This window comes from Onychomys torridus, chromosome 23 (assembly GCF_903995425.1).
Source record: "Onychomys torridus chromosome 23, mOncTor1.1, whole genome shotgun sequence".
In the NCBI taxonomy this organism is placed as follows: Eukaryota; Metazoa; Chordata; class Mammalia; order Rodentia; family Cricetidae; genus Onychomys; species Onychomys torridus.
Genome location: NC_050465.1, coordinates 17,477,054 through 17,500,357, shown reverse-complemented (window position 1 = coordinate 17,500,357; position 23,304 = coordinate 17,477,054). Strand labels below are relative to the sequence as shown.

The following is a 23,304-nucleotide window of genomic DNA, read 5'->3' as shown; positions in this document are numbered from 1 at the left end:
CACTTGGGAGTCATGGTTATTATCCCACCATAACCAGTGTCTTTCAGGACTTCTGACCTCTGCCCTTCTGCTGTTGACTGACTCGTTGTCTTTGGGTAGATCTTAAGTCTTTGCTCTTGTGATTCTTGTTTTCTCGGCCGCAGGGTATTTTATTCCGAGTCAGAAATTCTGAGTTCACCACAGTGCATCTCCTGCGTACCTACACCCTACTTCTCTGAGACAGAGCTGAAAGGTGTATTTGATATTTAATTTGAAGGATGGGGGGAAAAATACAAGTTCCTTTTAGCATATAAAATGGGTTATGATTTTAATTAAATATTTGGCATGTACAAAGTGTGAACCAGATGTTGAATTAAAACTTCAACAAATGAAATTGCCCTTTTCTGTAAATAAATTGGATGGTGAGCTAGAGTCACATCTATTCTACATGGGACACAGATTCTGTGTCTAAGTTCCCAGCTGATTTAGCAGCGCCCACACGATTCATAAACCTATGTATTGTTCTTTGACCTAGCTCATCAGTGCTGAGTTTGTGACCAGCTGTACGTAGCTCATGTTTCGTTTCTTCTTTTGTCGTCTCCCTTTGAGAAGACAGAACACTTTGCATAGTAGTCCAGCGTTCATGTGCACATGGTAAAACTCCGGGGTCTGTGCTTATACTGCCGGGTGTTGAGGGAAGCCAGTCGTGACCCTTTCTTCTCCAAGCTCACAGTGCCGACTTGTCACCCAGCATGGAGTGTCCCTTATCACCTTGTTTCATCATCCTTGTCTGTGTGTCCTTTGGAACTCAGGGCCTCCACAAGTGGCTCATTCAAACCTTGTAGCAAGCTGTACCAAAACTTCTGAAAGTTCAAGAGGAAGGTCAGGTACACTTGCTTTGAACTCTAGTTTGGGAAGTATACCTTTGAAAGTAGAGTTTATTAAAACGAAGCAGATGGAGAGAAAACATCAGCTATATTCTGTCACTGAGATAAACAGGATTCAAGTACGTAGAGCTGTTAGTGTACACGAGGATCCCCAAAGTGCCTGGATTTGTTTCTAAGAAATAAATCATGAACTGTTTATCTCTTAGCTCCTCTTATGTTTCCTTGGGATAGAGCAATCCATTTCTTATTTTGAATGTTGGGTTATTCTTACATATATCTTTCTGTGGTTCAGGCTATAAAAGTAAATATAGGAGCCAGCTGTATGAATGAATATCCTTTTAATAACTTCAGGGAAGAAATCATAATAATAGTAAGCAGTGCAAACCCACGTTTATGGGATGACCCGCAGTTCTCAGCTTCCCAGGTTTAAGCCACCTGCCCAGGCTACCTGCCAACATGTGCATTAAATGGCCATTTCCTATGTCTTGATATTAAGGAGTACCTTGTGGTTTGTTGTGTTCCTAAGACACATTCGCTATGATGTTTGAAGGGTGTTAGCATATTCTGTTTTAATGTCCAGGGTCAAGGAGGAGAAAAACGGAGCAGTGACTTTTCCATAACACCCTCATTTCTTCTGAGTGGAAAGCCTTGCTGAAACTTGAGACAGCCCCGTTGCCTCATGACAATACAGTCACTTCTGTAGGGCCACAAGTTAGTTTCAGAAGTGAAAGTATCCCTGCTTTGGAAAATGATGTGTCCTCTCTGCTCAGAACAGCTAAGGGATACTGAGCATCTCCACATGTAGGATGCTGTGGGAGGTACCAACAGTGATTTATTTCACACTGCCCTCCTTTCTCCCCTCTCATCCCCTTCTTCCCTGGGCATTTTAGTTATTCTTGATTGCACCTCGTCCATTTATGGTTCATTCTTTCTTATAACACAGTCATTGATAGTATTAAAACTTGAAATCACTCCACTTTCTTCTGTACTCTTAATTTAATGTTAAGAACAACCTGGTACTAGTCACCCAGTCTACTGGTACAGACTACAATAGGCGTGGTAACTCAAGTATCAGATTGACTTTCTGGAGGCCAGGGCCCAATAGCAAGATCCAGCTGGGGTTGGTTAGGGTTATCCGAATGGCTACGAGCAGCTCCCTTCTCACCCTGTCTTCCCATGGCCAACAGAGGGAGCGTTTTGCTGTCTCCTGTTGAGAGGACACTAATCCTATTGGATAAGGTCTCTGCCTTCATGTCCCTGTTAACCTTGATTCCCTGTCTCCAAATACATTCGTACATCGGTTCGGCTTTCAGCATAAGTCATCTGAGGATAGAGGTACACTATGTGTGTAACGCTGCAAATATGGAAGAAAAGAGCATGTCTCACACAGACAGCAGACCATGATGTGTTCTTTCTAGCAGGTTACTAACCGTATGGTGGCTCTTACTGTGTGCTTGCTTTCCATACACATTCTCTGGTGATGATAGCTTTAGGGGAATACTTCAGAAGTCCCAAGATAAAAACGGGGGAAATGCCTGTCTACCTTGCCAGGCTTCAAGCAGTGGCCTGGCTTGGCCAGGGGAGAGGTAGGAGATGTTTCTAATCCTCAGGCATTCTGGTCTGGTGGAGACTAAGAAAGATGAATTAATGCTAGTCTTTATTCACAAAGATCTGAGTCACCCTTTGGTGGTGACTGGTTGATTGCTGAGAAATTTGATTTCCTCTCCTCACTTGGGGTTAAGCAACAGCGAGACTGGATGTCAGGCAGTTTGTATTCTCCACATCTTCTCGCTGCAGCAAAAAAAAAAAAAAAAAAACCTGCCTGCTTTGGTCCTGACCTGAGCAGACGGAGCCTCCAGACCCAAGGAGCCTCTGGATTGCCAGCTTCTGGTTGCCGGGGACACAGCTCAGAAGAGAACAGTGGCTGGCAGAGGCTGAAAGGAGTCTTGGGTGTTCCTGCCAGTGTGAGAGGCGGCTGCAGGGTTTTGTGAAGCAGTCTGCTGAACCCTCTCAAATGGAGGCACCCAATGCTGCTCAGCTGTGTAATTGGGATGGAAATGGGCCAATGAGAGGCAGCAGTTTGTGCTTAACCTTTTGGGAGTCTTGTTCCAGGAGACTTGGTGAGTGGGGGGGCAACATTACAAATAATAAGCTTCTCCGCCTGATTTGTAATGAATTAGTAATAAACGGCCTGGTGTACGAAAGTCTGCGATTACAGAGAGGCTTCAGCTCAGAGCACGGGACCACATCTTATTTTGATCAGCTGTAGCGTAGCAAAGACATGTAATTATCATAATCTAACAATTAGCTTGGCATCACTTTCCAGTGTTTAATTACCCCGATAGATGGTAATTGAATAGAGGACTTAATGACAAGCGAGAAACTTTAATTCTGCCTTAGGTGCTTAAGTTGTCTACTCGGCTAGGCATAATTCTCTAGCATTGCTCAAACAACAGTCCTGCTTGTCTTTTCTCACCTCCAAGCCCGCCATTACTTTGTTTCATGATCTTGACCTTTGTTTATCATACCATGAAACTCTCCTGAAAATTTGATATAGCAACCCAGAATCCATAAGATTATTACATGTTTTACATTTCTTGGATATATTATTGAGCTAAAATTTCCCTTCTCTGGGTACACACCAAAGCTCAGGTACTCAGGTAGAGACAATAGATGGCGCAGTGACTTCAAGGAGTCGGACAGATAAGATGCCTACAGACATGTCCCAGTTTCCCCGTGAATCTACCCATATTCTTTACTTTTCATGACGGCAGTGAATATCTAGTTTCTTGATACCCCAGATTTCATCTCCTTTCACTTCTTAACTTCGTTCCCAGTCAGATTTTGATTCAGCTCCTCAGAAGGTCCTAAGTGGCCTGTGAACCTAGCATAGCAGCAACACTGATTTCTGCCTTACAAACTGAAACTTCTATTACTATGGCTATCCCGTGGCGTGCATGCTCCCTTTTGGCTGGCAAGGGTCACATACAACATCCACATTTCCTTTCTTCTGACTTACTGTGTTTTGCTTGTTTACCAATAAATTAATATAGACTAAGTCTCCATGGGTCCTGGAAAATCCAGTTATCGAAAAGTCAGAGATAGTTCTGGGACTTGGAAAATGACTTTCAAAAAGTTACCATCAGCTAGTACAAATATTTCAGTGTTTATATATCATGTATTTAAGAAATAACAAATCATTATTTTCCAAAACCTCTTCTTGACTTGAAGAAAGTTGGGATTTATAATTACTCTTTGCTGTTACTACTTTAGAAACTAAGAATGGCCTGAATTCTGCTGTATGCTAGTATCTCACCAAAGATAACGTGGCAGACTTAGAAGTGAGCAATTTGGCAGGTGGTTCCTTGGTTTGGTAGTCACCCACATCCCCTGGTCAGAATCAGTTTGTTCAATATTTTCCTAAAACATTGGCTGTGTAACCTACTTGATGATTCTTTTTCTGCACCTTTTTCTGCTCAAGTCTGTATGTGGCAGGGTCTCTGCCCCCCCACATCCTTATGAGGCCCTAAAAGTCCAGATGGCTTAGAGCCTGCTGCCTAGCTTTGTGGAAAGCTCCTGGCCAGCAGACATAATGAGAAACAGCCTGTTCTGCATTGTCGAAGTGACCCATGTTGGGACCACACTGATTGCCAGACGTTAATTCTTTATTTTTGTTTCAAAATCCCCTTTTGAAAACTATTTGACATGATCTGTGATGTGTCGGTCTTGTTAGGGCTCTGCCTGGTAAACAGGCTGATTTGGCCTGCTGACATTGACTCCCTCTCGCTCCATGCCCTAGGCTTCATCGGGGGCTTAAAAGCAATTAGACTGTCACCCAAAATACCCAGTCCCTTCCTAGTGGAAAGTCTTGTTTAGGCTCTGCCAATTTAATGCTTTGTTTCCTTTGGAACTCCTCTGTCAAGCTAATAAAACAAGCTCCAAATGAGTTAAAACATGGGGAGAGAGAACATTCTGTGTGCCTTGTGTTTGAAGCAGGTGATGCTCACAGGAAGTACAGTTTTTAAAAAGCCATGAAGACTGGTGTGCCTAATACTAGAAGAGCAACAAGCAAGAGCTGTTTAAGATTCTTATCATTTAGTATGGATAATTAATATTGGATATGGGACTTCGAAGTGCATACACATGGCACAGAGAGAGAAAGACCAGAGTCATAAGTTAGCACACTATTCTAGTGATGAATTCTGAGTATCCAGTCAGGAATCTTATGTCTTATTCCTGTTCCCAGCTGTTATTGAAAGCTGCCATGCCGCAGACCTTCACATCAATGAATTCTGTTTGGCATTTTCATGAATGGATCAGCGGAGCATTTAAGTCTGTGTAGTAAATAGTTCATCAGTATCTCACACTTCATCAGATGAAAATGAACATAATGTAGCCAAAGCTATTGGTGCACACACTGCATATATGTAGCATATACTAGACTGCCTTTCATCAGCAAGAGGAAAGAGAACACATCCTGAAATACACATGGAGGCAAGTTTCCCCTCCAGTTTGCAAGTCTGCACTTCTCTAGGAATAGCAGTTGATACTGTTGTGCTGCAGAACCTGGAACAGATAGACTGGACATTTCCAGCTTCAACTGCCCTGGTTGCACCAAAACTACCCATGCCACACACTCTAAGAGCTCTCTCCATTACCAATGCATCCCAAAGACCCAGGAGAGAGAGAGGAAAAGTTTGAAATTAGCAAAACAAATATTTGTTCAGCCCTTGGTGATAGTGCTACCATTTATTCATGCCAAGTTTCACTTGCTGTTTATATTTCATGCTTGAACCTCTGCAAGAAAACAAAACAAAACAAAAGAACATCTTCAGATTTAGGATAGGGACCATAAGGCATGCATTCTGTGCTGAGAGAAAGAGCAGAAGGAGCCAGGGAGAAGCATGTTATGTAACAGAAGCACATTTATAAACCAAAGCCCACATCTCTTACAGGGCCCACTGGGTCCTTTTCGGACAAATGAGAAGTTCTTCTTGCTAACAGACATCTTATTCTGTAATTAGACTCTAAATCAAAACTAGTGGAATTGAAAGACAGTGCTGCCAAGATATATTCACTCTAGATGTAGTTTAAAATTTGAGAAGAACCCTGAGCTGATAAATTTGCTTAATCTTTGATCATAAATCACATCCTTTTTTGCATTTCAGTTCCAGAATGTAATATATTAGGTTGCCCTGTAATTAAAGAAGTGACAGCTGAGTCCTGTTCAAATAGGAATGTTAAAACAGTCACTTCTTGACATATTAAAATATATTTAAAATGTAGTAATCAACTATCCGATTGGGGAGAAATAACATTTTCATTGTTGAGTCCTTTAAGATAGTACCCTGAGGGGAGTCAAAGTGCCCCGAAGCGTCCTCACTTCTAGTGGCACTGTCTCCTTCCAGTGATGCCATTTCTGTATTTATGGAGTGAAGCCACTTCACTCAGGAGCTGCTTGATAAAATACCTCACTGTGTATTTCCCTGGAAGCAGGCTCTCTGCTATGCCAGCAACATATGCTAAAGGCCAATTTAGAATGTTTTAAATATGCACCATCCCCTTCCTTTTCCAGCTACTAAAATGAAATGCGCTTTGGCTTTAGCAAAGGAGGATGGAGAGAGGAGGGATGCTACAGGAGAGAATGTCCAGAGGTTGCTTATGCCCCTGCTGCACTGTATACTGAAACCCAGGCCACGGCTTGTGTCTTTTTATTGTTTGCCCTCTCTAGTTGTCAATACCCACAACACAGGGGCATATGGTAGAGGAGGAAGGAAGGTCCGTAACCTGAAAAACCATCCAAGGACAAAGATAGCTGGGTGGTGTCTGTTTGCTTTAACAAAGAGTCACCAAAGGACATGATTTAACTTAAGAACTCCACTGATAACGAACCCAAACCCTCAAGGACTAGATGGTTCATTTTTCAGTGACCCAGAGTGGGAAATAAAGAAGTTAGGAGGACAGAGATGTTATGGTTCAAGCTAACTGATGCTGTCAAATTAATCTCTAGAATTTGAGGGCACAGTATTGAGAACTAAATGAAAAGACAATCGTCATCTCTTGTCTCTATTTGATTGAGTTTTGAGATTCGCGTCATGATTCACATCCACTGCACAGGTTAAGTAAGGGAAGAGATATATTGACGGTGGTTGTAAATTGATAATCAAGACCACATTTAGCAATATGATGGAAAGTCACCCGCCAAATGCTGTGAGCCGCATCCACTTACCTGCATTTAGAGGCATGCTTCTCAGCTCCCATCTCCACTGCTGCGGTCACATCCACACGTCGTCATCTGCAGGAATGTGCCTTTCCTCTAACCTCTCAGCTTGCCTCCACCGCTCCAACTTCGCACCAACTTTAGGCCTCCTTCTGAGTATTAGGGATGATTGCAGCGACTTAATTTTTGTGCTGAATTTTCTTATTAATCCAGTAAAATGGACCTCCTGTAATATAGATGACATTGACCCCCAACCAGTCTATTGCCAAATTTTGATAGATGTGTATTTTTGCTGTAAGAGAATATATTATATGTTGTGTGGAGCATTGGTCTGACGAGCCATGTATCCCAGTGAGAAACGGGCTCTCTATCCATGCCGTGAGATGCTTTTGGCTCCTAAGATATTTACCCTGTGCAAACAGTCACATTGGTAACTGCTTTATGCAGATAGAACCTGCTTACCAAATATAGTGAGCGTTCCTGCTTTTACAGAGGGAACCACAGTGATAATTTAGTAGAGACTGATTGGTGAGCTGCCAGCTACTACAGTTTTTAAAAAAAGATACAGCGATCTCAAAGAGGTCACAGCTACAGACACAATGGGTAAAATTAGCGGAAGTAAAAAAGGCACTTGCAGGGAAGGTCCTAACACATTTGCTAACCCGTGAAAGCCATGACTATGTTACCCATAGTACCTGTAAACACTGGCATGCAAAATCATCCCTTCTAGATGTGTGTTTCTTCTTTCATGTGAGCCCCAGCTCATGAAAACTGTTTCCTGATGGGAAAAAAAAAAATGATCCCTTTATGTGAGTGTCTGCTGAGCCTAACAACACGTTATTCTGTGAAAGACTAGAAGAAGAATGTACACGAGTCAAGAGCTCACACTGCCATCTGAGACTTATTTTAAATGCTGGTGTACCCCTTCGCTTTCGGTTTAGGATTTTGGAAGCAAGTGGGTAGGCAGGCAAGAGAAGCAGGGCTTGTCCTATGTTGGTGTCACCGTGAAGTACCGCCGTCTTAAGAGGGTGCCATTTTAAGACGAGAAGTTGTTACAGTGGTTGGACTGTGTCACACTATGGGGCCATTGTGGTTTCAAAGACAGAAAACACTTCAGAACCAAGGAAGATTTGGGTTCTGATTTTTAACCCCACTACAGCTATTTATTGTGAAAAATTGAGATAAGAGGATAATATCCTCTCTCTGATTGTTGTTCCTGATTGGTAATGCAAATACAATATAATGACTCGATACAGTTGTTTTGAGTATTTCATAGTATACGTATTTCATATATGTAGAACACACACAGATCCCCCAGGACAACGAATGCTTATTATGTCAGTGAATAGGAAAGAGAACCAAAACCCCATTGACAATGAGAATTGCCCCTCTAGGGAATACGAGGCAAGCCTATGGACTTGATGTTAGCAATTCAATCTCTTAGGAAATGTAATATGAAGAGCATTAGCTCTGAGGTCAGACTGCTTTGGTTTCAATTTCCCTCTACTTTTTACTAGCTGTGAACATTGGGCACATCACTTGATTCCTTAATCTCAGTTTCCTTGTCTTTGAATAGATACAACCACAATGTATATTCTGTAGTGTTGTGATGGATAGTAAACTGAAATAATGAATGCAGCCTAGTAGTACTCAATAATGTTAGTCATGCTTGTGTGTTCCTTCACAGTAAGAAGGCCATGACCACTTTGTACCCAAAAAGGGGACCTTGGTATAAAATTGGAATATCTAATCCTATTTTTTCTTTCATACCTAAGCACATTATATAATGCCTTTCATGGATTTCAGTTAGTCATTGTTTTATTCATAGGTTGCCTATTCTTTGACATATGCATTAGTAAACAAATATGCAAATTAAAGATCTGAAACAAAGCAGGCCTATAATCCTAGGAGGTAGACACAGGAGGTTCCAGGGTCTAAGGCCACTCTTGACAACATAGCAAGTTCAAGTACGGCCTCTGCTAGGTAACACTATGTCTCAAAACACTGAGACGCGAACAAGGATCTGAAACAGAAATGTAAATTGACTATGATAGATTATCATCTTCAGCAACTGAGAGAAGAATATTAGCTGCTAGAACAATCACATGTTTAAAATAGGCACCTGAGTAATTAGTCACTCAACTCACCTGAAAGTCCAGCATCACCTGAGGGGATTACTGATCAACCCAGTGGAGAATGGGTTTTCAGTTCTGTAGTGTGCTTTATTAAAATTTTAGTGACACTAACAGAGAAAAATGGAAAAGATAAACTAAACCCGAAGTGCCAAAGGAAAGTGACAATGTGGCTTTTAATTGTGGAATAACAGAATTATAGAATAAAAGAAGAGCAGAATGAGTCCAGGTAACGACAGTTTTTCATTTTCCTTTTCAATTTGAGCACTTTCAAATGCTAGTCAAGCTAGCGTGAGTGACACTTAGGGAAAGAAAAAAACTCCCCCTTGAATGTCTTTAAAATCTATAATAATAATATAATTGTATAAAGTGCAGCTGGGCTTTGCCTTCTGCTGCGGTTCTTGTCTGGCTCTCGTCCAGAACTGTCAGGCTACTCTTGAGTACTGATGATTCATAGCCCAGCACCTTTTATCTGAACATTGCAATGTCTTTTCTTTGTACTTCAGCAGTGATGTTACCTTGATGTTCAGAAATCTCTTTAAAGCAACAGTCTTTCCTTACATCTTGACAAATCATTGTCTGCCAGAAATGAAGAAAAGGTAAACTCATGATCATTATCAACACAAAGAAATAAATACTGGTGGTGTGGTTCTGTTTCTAAGAAATGCCCGCCTATTTGAGGATCCTAACTGGAATGTAAATGTTCTGATAACTCCCCCTTGTATTTGAATTATCACTTTTAAACCTCAAGATGCTCTTTTTATGCTTCCTTCTCTGAGACGTGAGGAGCCATGGGAGGCAACCAAGGCGGATTCTCATTGTTATCCTATCCAGTGTGAAAGAAAACTGAGGCTCTGGGTGATTGATGACTTCCACTCATTAGATACAATCTTTAAGACGGTCCACTCAGTCAATGAGTAGTTCTCTCACTTTCTTTTTCAACAGTGTTGTGTCTCAGAAAGGAATCTTTGTCAGAGCATATTTAGCATTGAGAATAAAAGCAGTCTATTTCTCCCAGGCTAAACACGAGTCTCACGGTGCTGAAGGTCTCATTTACGCTTGGGTCTTACATTTTAAGAACTCTTTAGGAAACTGGAGGGCATGGGGAGGATCTTAGAATAAGAAGGAGCCTGGGAACTCCAAAGAGAAAACCAAAGGCACGAGGATTTTCATGTACGGAGGAAGGAAGATACAGATGCAGCTGACATCTCTAAATGTTTTATGGACTACCTTGTGGAAGAGGAATTAGATTCGCCCTTTGTAACTCCAGGCCGCAGAAGTAGGATCAGTGGGTAGAAATTACACAGAAGCAGATTTATGCTCAATATAGGAAGAAAGTTTCTAACATTTAGAGATGTCCAAAAATGGAATTGACCAGCTCATCATCCCTGGGACGTGTTCATGTGAGGCTGAGATTGACTGTCCGGGTTGGAGATCACGGGACTTTATGAGTGTTGTATTTCAGCAGTAACACAGTTTTATGGTGAACCTTTCTGAGGGCTTAGGGAAGAATTTCCTCACTAGCTAAAAACAAAGGCGTTTTTATAAGCTTTCCTGCCATGATTTTAGACTGAGAAAGGTTTACCCATATGATTCTTGCTTCCCCATCACTATGTCCTGTGAAATACTTTTCAGCTGATTGGGAAAGATATTAATTAAAACAGAGAAGCCATAGTTTTATAGAATTGAACTGAAGCAGACATGTGGTACTTGCAGATCTGGCGTGTGTGTGTGTGTGTGTGTGTGTGTGTGTGTGTGTGTGTGTGTGTACACACAGTTGGCTTTGTAACATTTCACATTAGGCTGTAAATCTTAACAGTGTTTAACAAGAACTTTCCATACTAAATGTTTTAGCTCCAGGATTATTGAAGGACTCTACTATTGATTCCAAGCAGAAACACTTTCCCTGTCTGAATTGTCACTTCCTTTTTTTTCCCCCACAGATTCCAGAGGGGTGACTACCACATTGATGTCTGTATCAATGACTACCTGGATGTTTTTTGCCCTCACTATGAGGACTCTGTCCCAGAAGATAAGACTGAACGCTATGTCCTCTACATGGTGAACTTTGACGGCTACAGTGCCTGCGACCATACTTCCAAAGGGTTCAAGAGATGGGAATGTAACCGGCCTCACTCTCCGAACGGACCGCTGAAGTTCTCTGAAAAATTCCAGCTCTTCACTCCCTTTTCTCTAGGATTTGAATTCAGGCCAGGCCGAGAGTATTTCTACATCTGTGAGTACATAGAGATTTATTATGTTGTGGGGCAGCTGCAAAACTCAGGCTCATTTTTTTTTAAACCTATGTTTTGGAGAAATGCAGAGCTGGACTCTGCATTACAGATGTCTCCTTGTAACTGCATATATCATGATCCCTAGATACATTAGCTGGGAATTGAGAGCCCAAATTAGATTAAAGACACACCGCTTCTTCCCCTATGAAATTGCGTGTCAGCCTGTTCAGTGAACCACTGCTGACTTGTATTTCTTTTAAATGAAAATTGCCAGGACTTTTTTTTTTTAAAGCTTAGGGAAAGAAGAAAAAAAAAAAAGATTCCTGAAAAAAAAATTAAAGGAAATAATTAAATTTACATAACTTGGAGTCATTGCGTTTCTTATTCAGGTGTCAGCAATAGCCTTTGAATCATCCACATTTCTAGTGGAGAAAGCCACAACTCCTGCCAATGTCAGCATGCTGACGATGAAATACTTGCTTTGCACCAAGGAGAAAAGACAATTATTAGGAGCAGCTGTGTCTTTAGACAGGCAAGTGTGAAGAAGGATCTAGGAAGAGTTCCAAGGGAACTGGCTTCTCACCTGTGAACATCGTGTGGTTATCCTGAGAGAACTCTGAATGTTCTCAGTAGACCAGCATTAATCAGAGTGCCACAGTCTGCTTCACTCTCCATGACAGGCAGCATTACCTTTTCAGGTGTCATAGTGTTAATAGATTACCCTAAATGCATCTCAGACTTCACTGTGCATGACACACCTGGGGGCCTGCTTGTCATACTTGAGATCTGTGGTGGAGCCTGAGGTCCTGCATGCATGAAGTTCCCAAGGAATGTTCATGTTGCTGGCCTATGGGCCACACGTAGCGTAACAGAGTTCTAGATGATTCCAGCTGTAGGTGTCTTGGTGCATAGCTGAGCAATTTTTTAGTATCGAGTATTTAGAGTCTAGCCTCTAGACCCTAGCCTTTCCCATGTTCACTGTTGGCTGAAGGTCATGAAAGCTTGTGTTGTTAGATCCTGGTACATTTATTGAGGAGCTCATGGTGGCTCTGAAATGTTGGGAGGTGCAAGATGAAGCTATTCCTTACTTCTATCTTGTCAAGAGGCAATTCAGGTCAGAACAGTTGCGGAGTAAAGATGCATGCAAGTGTCAGTTGGGACTCTGGAGGAGTTGTGGCTTACCTTCCTCGGGAATGAAGAAGCTTGGTTGCTCCTGCTGTGGCGAAATCCACCTGATACCACTGAATGCTTGGCATCCTTTTCCCACATCCTCTTGCCAGACAAACAAGACAGAGAACATTCCTGTTTTTCTGACTCAGTTCTTCCATCCAAATGTCTCCACCCACATGGTTTAGATTCATGGAGGTTCCTAGCTCCTCTCCATCTCCAGCAAACAGAATTTTATAGTCAACCAGATTTCACCCTCGCCACGGCTCTCTCGCGTATATTGGAATTGAATTTTAAAAAAGGAAATTGAACGGTACCAGTTTTATTATTTCAGTGCATACTTCTGTTGTTAGTCATGAGAAAAACGTGTAAAAGGCCTTGATACTATCTCACATCCAGTCCATAGAATTTAAAAAGGAAGATTGAGTCTCACAGATTCGGGAAACACAGGCATCCAGTGACCCCTCACGTTCTCAGGCACTGCACTCACAGCTTTGCCGAGTTCTTTCTCTCCCTGAAAGACTCCTATTCAGCAAAGGAGGGGACAGAAAAGAGAGGGTATTCAGTGATGGGGCGGCATTAATTTCATTAATTCCCCAACTGTAAGTTGCTGTATTTGAAGGGGAAATTATTACCAGAACTGATATCTTCTTATTGACTTCTCAGATTTGAAAACCAACAAAAGCATAAACCGGAAATAAAGAGATAACATCAAGATGGGAAGCACACTCACCAGCTAACTAGTTGATTGCATGATTATTAGAAATTATAGAATCCATCGAGGTTCATAAGCAAGATGTTATTCGCATACGCTGTAGTGCTTATGACTAGGTTTTTCCTCATTTGTAGTTAAATTCAATATTTCACTAAAAATCATTATGTGTCTTCTATAACATTCATTTAACGGAGTCATTTAACTGTCAAGGGCTCCCGTCAAAGTAATTGTTCCAAAATGCTTCAAAATATCAAGAGCTTTTTGCTGTTCAGCTGAGTTTAACTTAAATTACTTTTTTTAATGAAAGATAAAATAGCACAAAATTAAGCAGCAAAGTGATGTTCATTTACAAGAGGCACAGTGGCCTGGGGTTCAATTAAATGGAATTTTCCACCATGTTTTCAACCCACCAAAGCGTCCCTCCCTGTCTGCTCCATAGTGAAAGGCTCTCCTGCCTTTCTCTGCTGAGGGTAGTGGCAGAGCTAATATGGACGGCTTAGCACGTTTAATGTGCTCTGCTCATAATTAAAGCATGGGACTCTTAGGGGACGCCTGGCCCTTGGTTGAATTTTCTCTCTCCTAAGGTGTGTGGAATGAACAAAGAGATTGGGAAATGGCCTTTTCACACTTGTTACACCCACCTCTGAAACAAGCTTACCTGCCCAACAGTAGAAGTCAGAGAACGCTCTTTGTGAGGACAAAGGGACCAAGTCTCGTGATGTCTCCTCACACATCTCCAAAACCAGGAAGAGGAAGAAGCGCATAGCTTACCGTCTGTTCACTGTTGGCTTGAGCTCAGCTGTGAGGTAGGGTACCAGAAAGATAGAAACCAATTTGGCGGAAAGGCAAGGCAAGTGTTCCATAGCAGGGGTGCCTAGATTCAGACAAGACCCAAACCAGAGGGTTCTTAGCAATATTCCCTTTGTCATCTGAAGGGCTATCTCCTTGTTAGTTCCTTTGCATTACATAAATTAAGAAAATGTAATGGTTGACTGTATCTCCTGTGGAGCGTCTGATTCATCTTCAAGATGAAGTATCCTTCAGTGTTCCAGATGCTTTATTTATCCCAAATGAGAGCATGTCACTCCCTTTCCTCGGGAGCGGGGCTACAGGTCAGAGTTGTGACTCATTGGGGCCACTCCTGAGTCTGACCAACTGTTTTTAACCCCTTGATAAGAGATTGGTATCCTAAAGTGACTACTAAAAGATCAGTGGTGTTTCTATCAGTAGTAACAGGTTCTCAGAATTGCCAGTCAGTTGATTAAGGTAATAGTCATTTATATAGGCTTTATACCAGGCATGTTCAACCTGTTGCCCATAGCCCAAAGACATTCTATGACAGCAAAGACTGTGAATATGGCCCTACACATTCATAGATCACAGCTTGGTGTCCAGATGTCAGTACTTTTTAATAAGGAGTAGCAATTTCTGAAATTGCTATTAAAAATATTTTAAAAAAATACTTTGAAAATGTTTCTCACAAATCTTGACTTATAGAGAACATGTTTAGAAGAACTTTCCTGCTCTCATATCTACACCAGAAGCGATCAGAGAAATCACTAAAATAAGGACATGACGTTATTTTTATAAGTCCATAGAAATACTGATTTGGAGGCAGCCTTTTGTTGAGGGGAGGAAATAAACACAGTGATTGCCTGGCCCATCATTTGCTGTAATGAGCTACTTGAACTTGAGCAAATCACCTAATATCTTTGGAGTTCAAAGTCTACATCTGTAAATTAATGTGGCTGAAATAAATGATTCCAGAAATTACTTGAAACTTTAATAATCCTCCTGTTATTAGTTTTTATCTGAGGTCTGCAGCTTCGATAAACATCTGTGCAGTGGCCCAACATGGTGCCGTGGGGGTATACCAGTCAGTCGAGACCAAGGGAAGTCTGTGAGAACACGCAAAGTGGAGTGTTGTGTTAAATCTTGCCCCTACTGTCTGTGTTCTCTGCTGATGTGACATGCTCCTCTGTGATTCCCCAGCTTCCGGCACTGCTGCCGTAGCCCCATCTCTTCTTGTCTGAATGAGGCCAGCAAGGTGTCCTATGGCTGCCTTCTCCCTCTCCCCAACCATCTTCCTTTCTGATCCCCACTTCCTCCCTGTTGCAGACCGACCCCACCCCCACCCCTGCCGCCATCCTCCATCCTATTCACTGTAGCTAGCACACCCCAGTGTTGGGGCCTTGGCATTTTAATGTCTCTCCACCTCATTCATGCCCCTTACTCTCACGCTTTTTAGAGGTGTGTTGATAAATGTCTTTATCACAAAGGCTGGATAGAAATATAAAAACAACACTTTTTTTTTTTTATCATTCTCTATACTCTTACTGTCATGTGCTATTATTTTTCCTCAGGCACTTAACCACTCCTGACATTAAATATTTATGATTTATTGTTCATAGCTGTTTCTGCCCTGTGGCATGGATTATACTTTTTGTCATGGAGAACATGTTCAGAAACTAGGAGTAAACAGTGTTTCCAGAGCACATCCTCTGTTCTAAGTACTGTTCTGAGCACTTGGTCATTCAAACAGTACTGTGAGATGTGAGATAGTGTTCTTTTCTGCCGCTCCTGTGTGTGTGTGTGTATGTGTGTGTGTGTCTGTGTAAATGGAGAAACTGAGGCAAAGATCGGGTAACTTGAAAAAAGGTTCCAGGGCATAAGCTACGAGAAGAAACGAAAAGATGAAAAGTGAAGTTCTTAGGTACTTCAGAAGGAAGGGCGTACATTTTTATTTTTAAAAGGTTCGAAGTGGGCTCTGGAGATGACTCCGTGAAGTACTTGACAGACAAGTGTAAGGACTTGTGTTTGGATCTTCAGCACCCGTTGGGCAGGTGTGGTGGCTTGAGCACATTGAGAGCAGAGACTTTCAGTCATCTTCAGCTCTCTGAAGGATGCCTTTCCCTCTCCAGGAGACACCCTTAGCTCTGCCACTCTAGGCAACTTCCAAAGCCAGAAAACTTGCCTAAATTCTAAATAAAACCCCCAAATTTGCTACATGTACAGTAAAGTATCCAAATTGGATTGTGATTATTTCTGTGCCCCTGAATTAGTGAATCATTTGTTGTTGTTGTTGTTTTGTTTGTTTGTTTGGTTTGAGACAGGGTTTCTCTGTGTAACAACTCTGGTTGTCCTGAACTCCCTCTGTAGACCAGGCTAGCCTTGAACTCAGAGATCCGCCTGCTTCTGCCTCCAAGTGCTGGGATTACAGGTGTGCGCCACCACTGCCAGGCAAATTAGTGAATCCTAATGAATGGCTTACTAGAGATAAGTATCATTTTCAGAAAATGACAATATAAGGGCAAAGGATGGTAGCCTTTGCTACGTTTAATTCATGTGCTGGGAACATTCTATGCATGGGCACCTTTTACATAGAGTCATAGTGTTTTGCTCCTTGATTGCATATTAACTGTCAACCCTCCATGTATTTTAGTAGTTGACAGCTTTGTTTTAGGCTGTGAGATGGTTCTAATATGCCATACACAGTTTTTTTTTTAAACAACAAAATAACCTAAATTTTACTAAGAGACAATTTGACTTCTTATAATGATCCAGATCCACTCAAGAAACTGATTGGGCAGAGTGGTTATTGAATAACCTTTTATAGGTATGAGAATATTCAGAAAAACAGAACATTACTATGAAGGAGACACTCCTTCACTTGGCATCTGGTTCCAGAAGGTATTTTGTAGGTGAGTTGTTTGGGGCTCTGAGTATCATTTCCTTATAGAAGTGTTCATAAAATCAGGTGAGGGCTCAAGAACACACAGAATCCACTCAGCCACAATACTGATGAAAACTGTATTTTCAAGGAGAAATAGTATAAACCAGCAAATCTAGAAGATCTGCTCAATAAACAATACCTGAGTGCATCGGTAGTGTAGCACATAATTTTAAAGAAGTTTGTATGGCAATATTTGTATGGCACGTTCTACAGTAGCTCAGTGGCTTGGCAATGCTTTTAATGCCGTGGAAATAATGTGTCATCAAAGGAGAGCAGAATGTGGTTTAAATGTTTCTTTTAAAAAATTGTATGGACTCTAGTCACTTCAGCCTTGGGTTTGAGTCTTTCTAGTCTCCTAAAGATTTGTTTATATTTGTTTTATGTGTGTGGTTATTTTGTCTGTACATGTGTCTGTATGCAGTGACCTCAGAGGCCAGAAGAGGGCGTCAGATTCTTTAGACCTGGAGTTATAGACAGCTGTGAGCTGTTGTGTGATACTGGAATTGAACCTAGGTCCTTTGGAAAAAGCAGCCTGTGTTCTTAACCACTGAATCATCTCTCCAGCTCCCCTTATTCTCCCATAAACTAGTGTGATGGGAAGTTGTCTGTTTTTCACCACCAGTTTCTTATTCCCAAGAGCCAGGAAATGAATTGTCTTTTAAAGAACCAACTGCCTGCTAAACGGGTGTCTTTAACAATCCTTATCCAAAATGACTTGCATCCTTCCAAAATTTAAGTTACCTTGGATAGCCCAAATTGATACTTTAACTCAAGAAAAAGCACAGACATATAAAGATTACATTTGAAAACGAGTTCCAGTATCCCTGAAAGAATTATGCTAGAATTACATTCACTCACAAATGTCTTCTGTTCCCTGTAGAGTATGGACCTGCAGTGGCTTCCACTGGTCTACATTAAGAATTATTATTTCGCTTTTGGAGGTTCACACCAATCCTCTATTTTCATGAGTTTTCTTATTGAAATAGAAGAATGTGAAAATAGTACAATTATCAAAGCAGAAGGGAAAATGTTTGAACTATACACGCAATTTTACTCTTGCAATGTAGGTAACTTGTAAATAGAGTAGTGTGTTTTTTTTTTTTTTTATAAATTAACACCTCAATACTTGTTCTAGTGTTTGTGTGTACATGCATGTGTAGACACACATTTTGTCTGTTATTGACTTTTTTTTGTTATTATCAGTGAGCCCTTCTTTTGACATTATTTGCTCTAGCAGCCACTGTTCTGAGATTCCAGGAGTTCATAACAGAAACTTCCAATAGAACTCTTACCGAGTTTAGTACTACGTCACCTCCTCAGTTTTATTTTTAAGGAGGTGTCCCAAGAGTGATATTTCGAGGCCTATTTATGTCAACACAGAAAAAGTTGAAGGGACTGTTAGGAAAGTGACAGATTATAATATTTTCTAAAAGAAGAAGAAAAAAAAAACCCTAGCGCTTTAAAGTTTTGTTTCATTTTTTTAAAAGAGAATGCAACCATTTTTCTCCAGTTGGACATTGGACATCTTTCAGGAATAGTATTAGTTCCCTTTCCGATACTAGTCATTTTTATTCTCTCTGTGTACTTTACAGGTCTCTTGTGAGCCTACAAGACTGTGTCTTTTCATTTAAAGAATGAGTTTAGAGAATTGTTTCTGGTTCAAGATGTCCCTGGCCGTCTTTTTAGGAAAGTGTGAATGGGTTGATTCAAGAGTCCTTAAGTCAAAGTTAAATAAACAACCTGGAAGATGTCTGGGGACCTCAGAAATTTTGTCCCCTGTGTTAATTGTAATTTTCTCTCATGGAAACAATTGTTTACTGCCAGGTGTGATGCCAGCCTTCTGAATGAGTGTGCCGTGTGGTCTCAGTGCCGCTGGGCCAGGAGTGCAGCGTCCAGGCTTTGGGGTGGCTTCACTCCACACTTCAGGTGGGGCGGAGTAAGTGATAGGGCCACAGCATGTTTTTCAGGACTTCGTTATTTTTTAACCCATTCACAGTAATACTACTCCATCAAGCATTTAGATTTTTAAAAAGAGAGGCACACGTGTTGTTAAACGAGGGGATGGAAGGAGAAACATAGCAGAGCTGATGTTAAAAGAGTCAGAGAAATTAATGTCAAGCCTGTGCAAATGGAAGCTAGAGCTTGAAGCATCACTGTGTCATAGACGTTGACATGGAGAGCATTCTGGAAGTTCGCAAAGGGGGCTGTGACAACTATGGAATAACTGGGAACTTGTGGTATCAACCACAAGGAACTGAAGACTCCCAAGCAGCCTTCCCATTGTCTGAGGTTTTCAAAGGCTGTGACATTCAGATAAGAAGCTTGACAACGAAATCATTTGTATGTGTCCTCCTCTGGAGAAATCAAAATGCTGTTTGAGATGGAGAAAGCATGTAGCAGTCTGACCTCTCGAGGGATGAAAAGGAATTATGTCACCTTTTGCTTCCTTTTACCAGACTCTGAATAAACGCTGAAAGAGATGCAAATTAAAGGGTTGCTCCCTTTCCCCCCAAATGTCAAAAGTGACCACAGGGCCAGAAACAACTCCTGTGATTAATTGCACAATCTCACAGAGAAGCAGCAATGCTCAACTTTATAAACATGGAGACATTAAATTGGGTTCAGAGTTAACAAAAACAAAAAAACAAAAAAAACCCCAAACAAACAGTTTGATGGGCTCCTGTATTTCATATACATGTGGCGTTACGTAGAACAGATGCCAGGATAAATGGAAATAACATACCAGTGACACTTGGAATAACAGTGTTTATATTTCATTGACTTTGGACTGTCTGCATACTAGTCTCTGTGCTTCCTTTAGTAACTCACTCAGGCAACCAGACTTGAGCGTGATGATGTCTAAGTGTCATTTGTTATAAATTGCACAAGCATGCACACATTGGATCTTAGTCGATCTTCAGGGGGAAAAATGAATACTCTGTAGCGTAGACAACCCCAGTCTTTTCCGTGGGACGCACATGCACAGTGAAAGTTGACTGAACGGGGCTCTTGTGGGAATAACGGGGTTGTGGTCTTTCATCAGAGGAGACACCATTTCTGCAGGGTTTCCTGCTCATCTTTTCTTGCTCTATTTTAACAGAATGGTCTTGTAACTCTTGGTTTGAAAGTTGTCATACAGCCTCACAGCAGGCTTATATTATCTGCAGAGTTCTTTATGAGGAAATATAAATCACCACAAATGAGACTTTTCACAGCCAGATATATGTAGAAATCTGTGTCAGAGCTTTCTTGGCTGCCTAAAAAATATCTCTAGGCTCTGAAGCTTCCTCACCACTCATCCTGCTCCCGACCCTTTTGGGAAGCAATTCTCCAAACTTGAGATTTATGGTCCAGAGAGCTGATAGTGGCTATAAAGTTTTCTATTTTCTCTTTTCTTTAATATTAATGCAGAGAACGAGGCATTATCATTCATTATTTTAGTTCATGAGTATCCTGTGGGCTTGAAATGCGGTTCCTGGGGATGTGGCTCACCTCTATTTAATAGGGGAAATATGTGGACTTTGGCAACAGGCTGTTTTTCCATTAAATATTTTTATGTAGATTGTATAAAACCCACATTAGGAACAAAATCTTAATATAAATGCAATGTGCAGGCTTAGTTTAAAATTTTAAAATCTTTACAAAATATTAATTCCTTCTGAGCCCCAAAAGTAAAATATCATGAGTTGGAGAACAGCCAGCCTGTCGATTATTATTAGAAATTGCAACGATAATATCTTTTCATTTCATTTTATTATTTCCACAGATGTACAATATTTTTGACCAGCTTTATCTACATCACCATAAGCAGAGTTTTAGTCTTCAGTTAGCATCCCCTTAGCATGCAAATCCTCTGAAAACAAATCACATGCTCTGGATAATTTAAAAGAAGGAACGTGCATTGCTTTAACCCACCCAGCTCCTAGTACCTTAAGAAGCGGGATTCTAATCCAGATTTGCCCCCCTGATTCTCTTGGGAATTTTGAAAAGTTAATTTTCCACCGAGGTAAATTGTTACCAATGCATACAGAATTGATGGGTTTCACTCTACGCTACGATGTTTTTGCTTTGACGGTTTCAGTGGGCCTCAACCCTTCTGTTTAGAAATTCTAAAATTTTATTTTAAGAAATAGATCTGAAAGAGCTTTAATTGGAGAGCCCAAGCATGTAGCTTACAACAGGGGCCTTAGAGGTCTTGCTGGGGGACAGTCAGTTCAGCCACGTCGGAGAGTGTGTGGTGACCCCAGAATAAATGAGATGAAGCATAGTTCATCCTTTTGCTAAAAGCCTACTCTGCCCTGAGGAATGATTATGCCCCTAGGTATAATTATAGTGATTGAGCATTTATTGCATCTACTCTGTCTATTGGTTCCAAGTACGAGGTGGTGCGTTCCCAGCCATCAAATCCTCATCTGTGAGGCAGGTGATGGTGTCACTGTCTCTAGTGTTACACAGGGAAGCTGATGCTCAGAGAAAGTCGTCAGTGTTAAGCTTGCAGCTTGCCTCCAGGTCCAAGTTTTATTTGTGCATGTCCTAACGTACCAAAGACAGATTGCTTGCTGCTAGTGTCTGAACCCAGGGCCTTGCAGTTGCGAAGCACACATGTGATCCCTGAGCTGTACTCACAGCCTCATAATACATATTTTTAAAGACGTCAAAGTAAGATAGAGTTCAAACATTGACAGCTCCTGTCTCCTCCAGAACTGAGAGGGCAGGGCCTGGTCTGAACACAGAGAAAAGAAGTAAAATAGTTTAGGAATGTTTACTCTGGCCTTATTACTGAGACTTACAAAAGGCCCGTGTGACAGATATTGTACATTATATTATTGTGGAATGATTTGTGGGGTCAGAGAATGATGGCATATTATGGTGTGTCATTTGCTATGACAGAGACATTTAACGACATTCAAGACTATTGAAAGTATGTCTCTTCTATGCCCTCAGTCATTTTTCAGAGGTTAAATTTCATTAACAGAATCAATATTGTAGTGTGGACATTGGTAGATACATTGTAAAGCGTTGTGACCAATTGTCTCAACATTGCAGCTATTAATATAATCTGCCAGAAATTGCTTACCTGATCCCTAAGGAACATGGTCCTATACATTGTTACACTTATTATTGTACTATAGTTTGTAATGACTGTTGCTCTTACTGTTTAAGAGTCACTGTTTAGGGGGGCTGTGGAGATGGCTAAGTGGTTAAGAGAACTTGCTATAAAAGGATGAGGACCTGAGTTCAAATCCCCAGCATCCATGAAAAACATGGGCATGGATGCAAGTGCCTGTAATACTAGCCTTGAGGAACAGAGACAGGCCAATCCCCGGTGCTCAGTGGGAAAGCAGCCCCACCAAAATGGTGATATTCCTGTTCAATAACAGACCCTGCCTCAAAGAAATGAGATGGAGAGCATTAGAAGATGGCATCCAACATCTTCCTTTCACCTCTGCATGCACAAACATGGGTGAGGATGCCTACACAGTCATGTGCATGCAGCGCGCGCAGACACACACACTTCTTTTTAATCCTGTGCTTCTCCATAAGTTTAGAAGTATTAAGGATTCTTTATCTTATAAATTTTATAAACATTTTATATATATGTTGTAAGATATAGTTTTTATAACACAGACCATATTGGAGATTTGTTATACTTGAACTTTTTTAGTATGAAATTTGGGCGTTAATACATAGAAATGGTCCTGGCACTGATTTACAGAGATGATCACCTAGGGTTGGAAAGACATCCTAGCCCAAACAGATCAAGCTTCACCCAAGTTCTGATACGCAAGTTAGAAAAGCAAGAACCCAGAATGAAATATTGGGCATGGTGGTGCACACCTTTAATCCCAGCACTTGGGAGGCAGAAGCAGGTGGATCTCTAGGATGATGAGGCCAGTCTGGTCTGCACAGTGAGTTCCAGGTCAGCAAGGACTGCATAGTGAAACCCTGTTTGAAAAGAAAAGAAAGCAGGCATCTAAGAGAAACATATTGCTGGAGAAGAAGCCAGGTTTTTTTTTTTTTTTTTTGGCTGTTGTTGTTGTTGTTTCTTGTTTGTTTTTGTTGTTGTTGTTTGCAGGGAGGGGCAGTAGCAAATAAATACATTGAAATAATTTCTTATATGATAATAGCTACCATGGGAACCCTTACCCATTACTTATATAGTATGCTATACTCTCTCATCTATGTCGTGCGGCATCTATCGTTCCCATTTTTCTGATGAGGAAACTGAAACACACG

At 41.1% G+C, this 23,304-nt stretch overlaps 1 protein-coding gene across 2 annotated transcripts in view; it reads left to right on the top strand.

Annotated features, from left to right (window-relative positions):
• Nucleotides 1–23,304, top strand: part of Efna5 (ephrin A5) — a 267,121-nt gene that overhangs the window by 207,752 nt on the left and 36,065 nt on the right. For both annotated transcript variants that reach the window (XM_036173238.1, XM_036173237.1), the window contains exon 2: nucleotides 11,162–11,454. In XM_036173238.1, coding sequence (XP_036029131.1) covers nucleotides 11,162–11,454 — 293 coding nt within the window. The remainder of the gene's footprint in view (nucleotides 1–11,161; nucleotides 11,455–23,304) is intronic.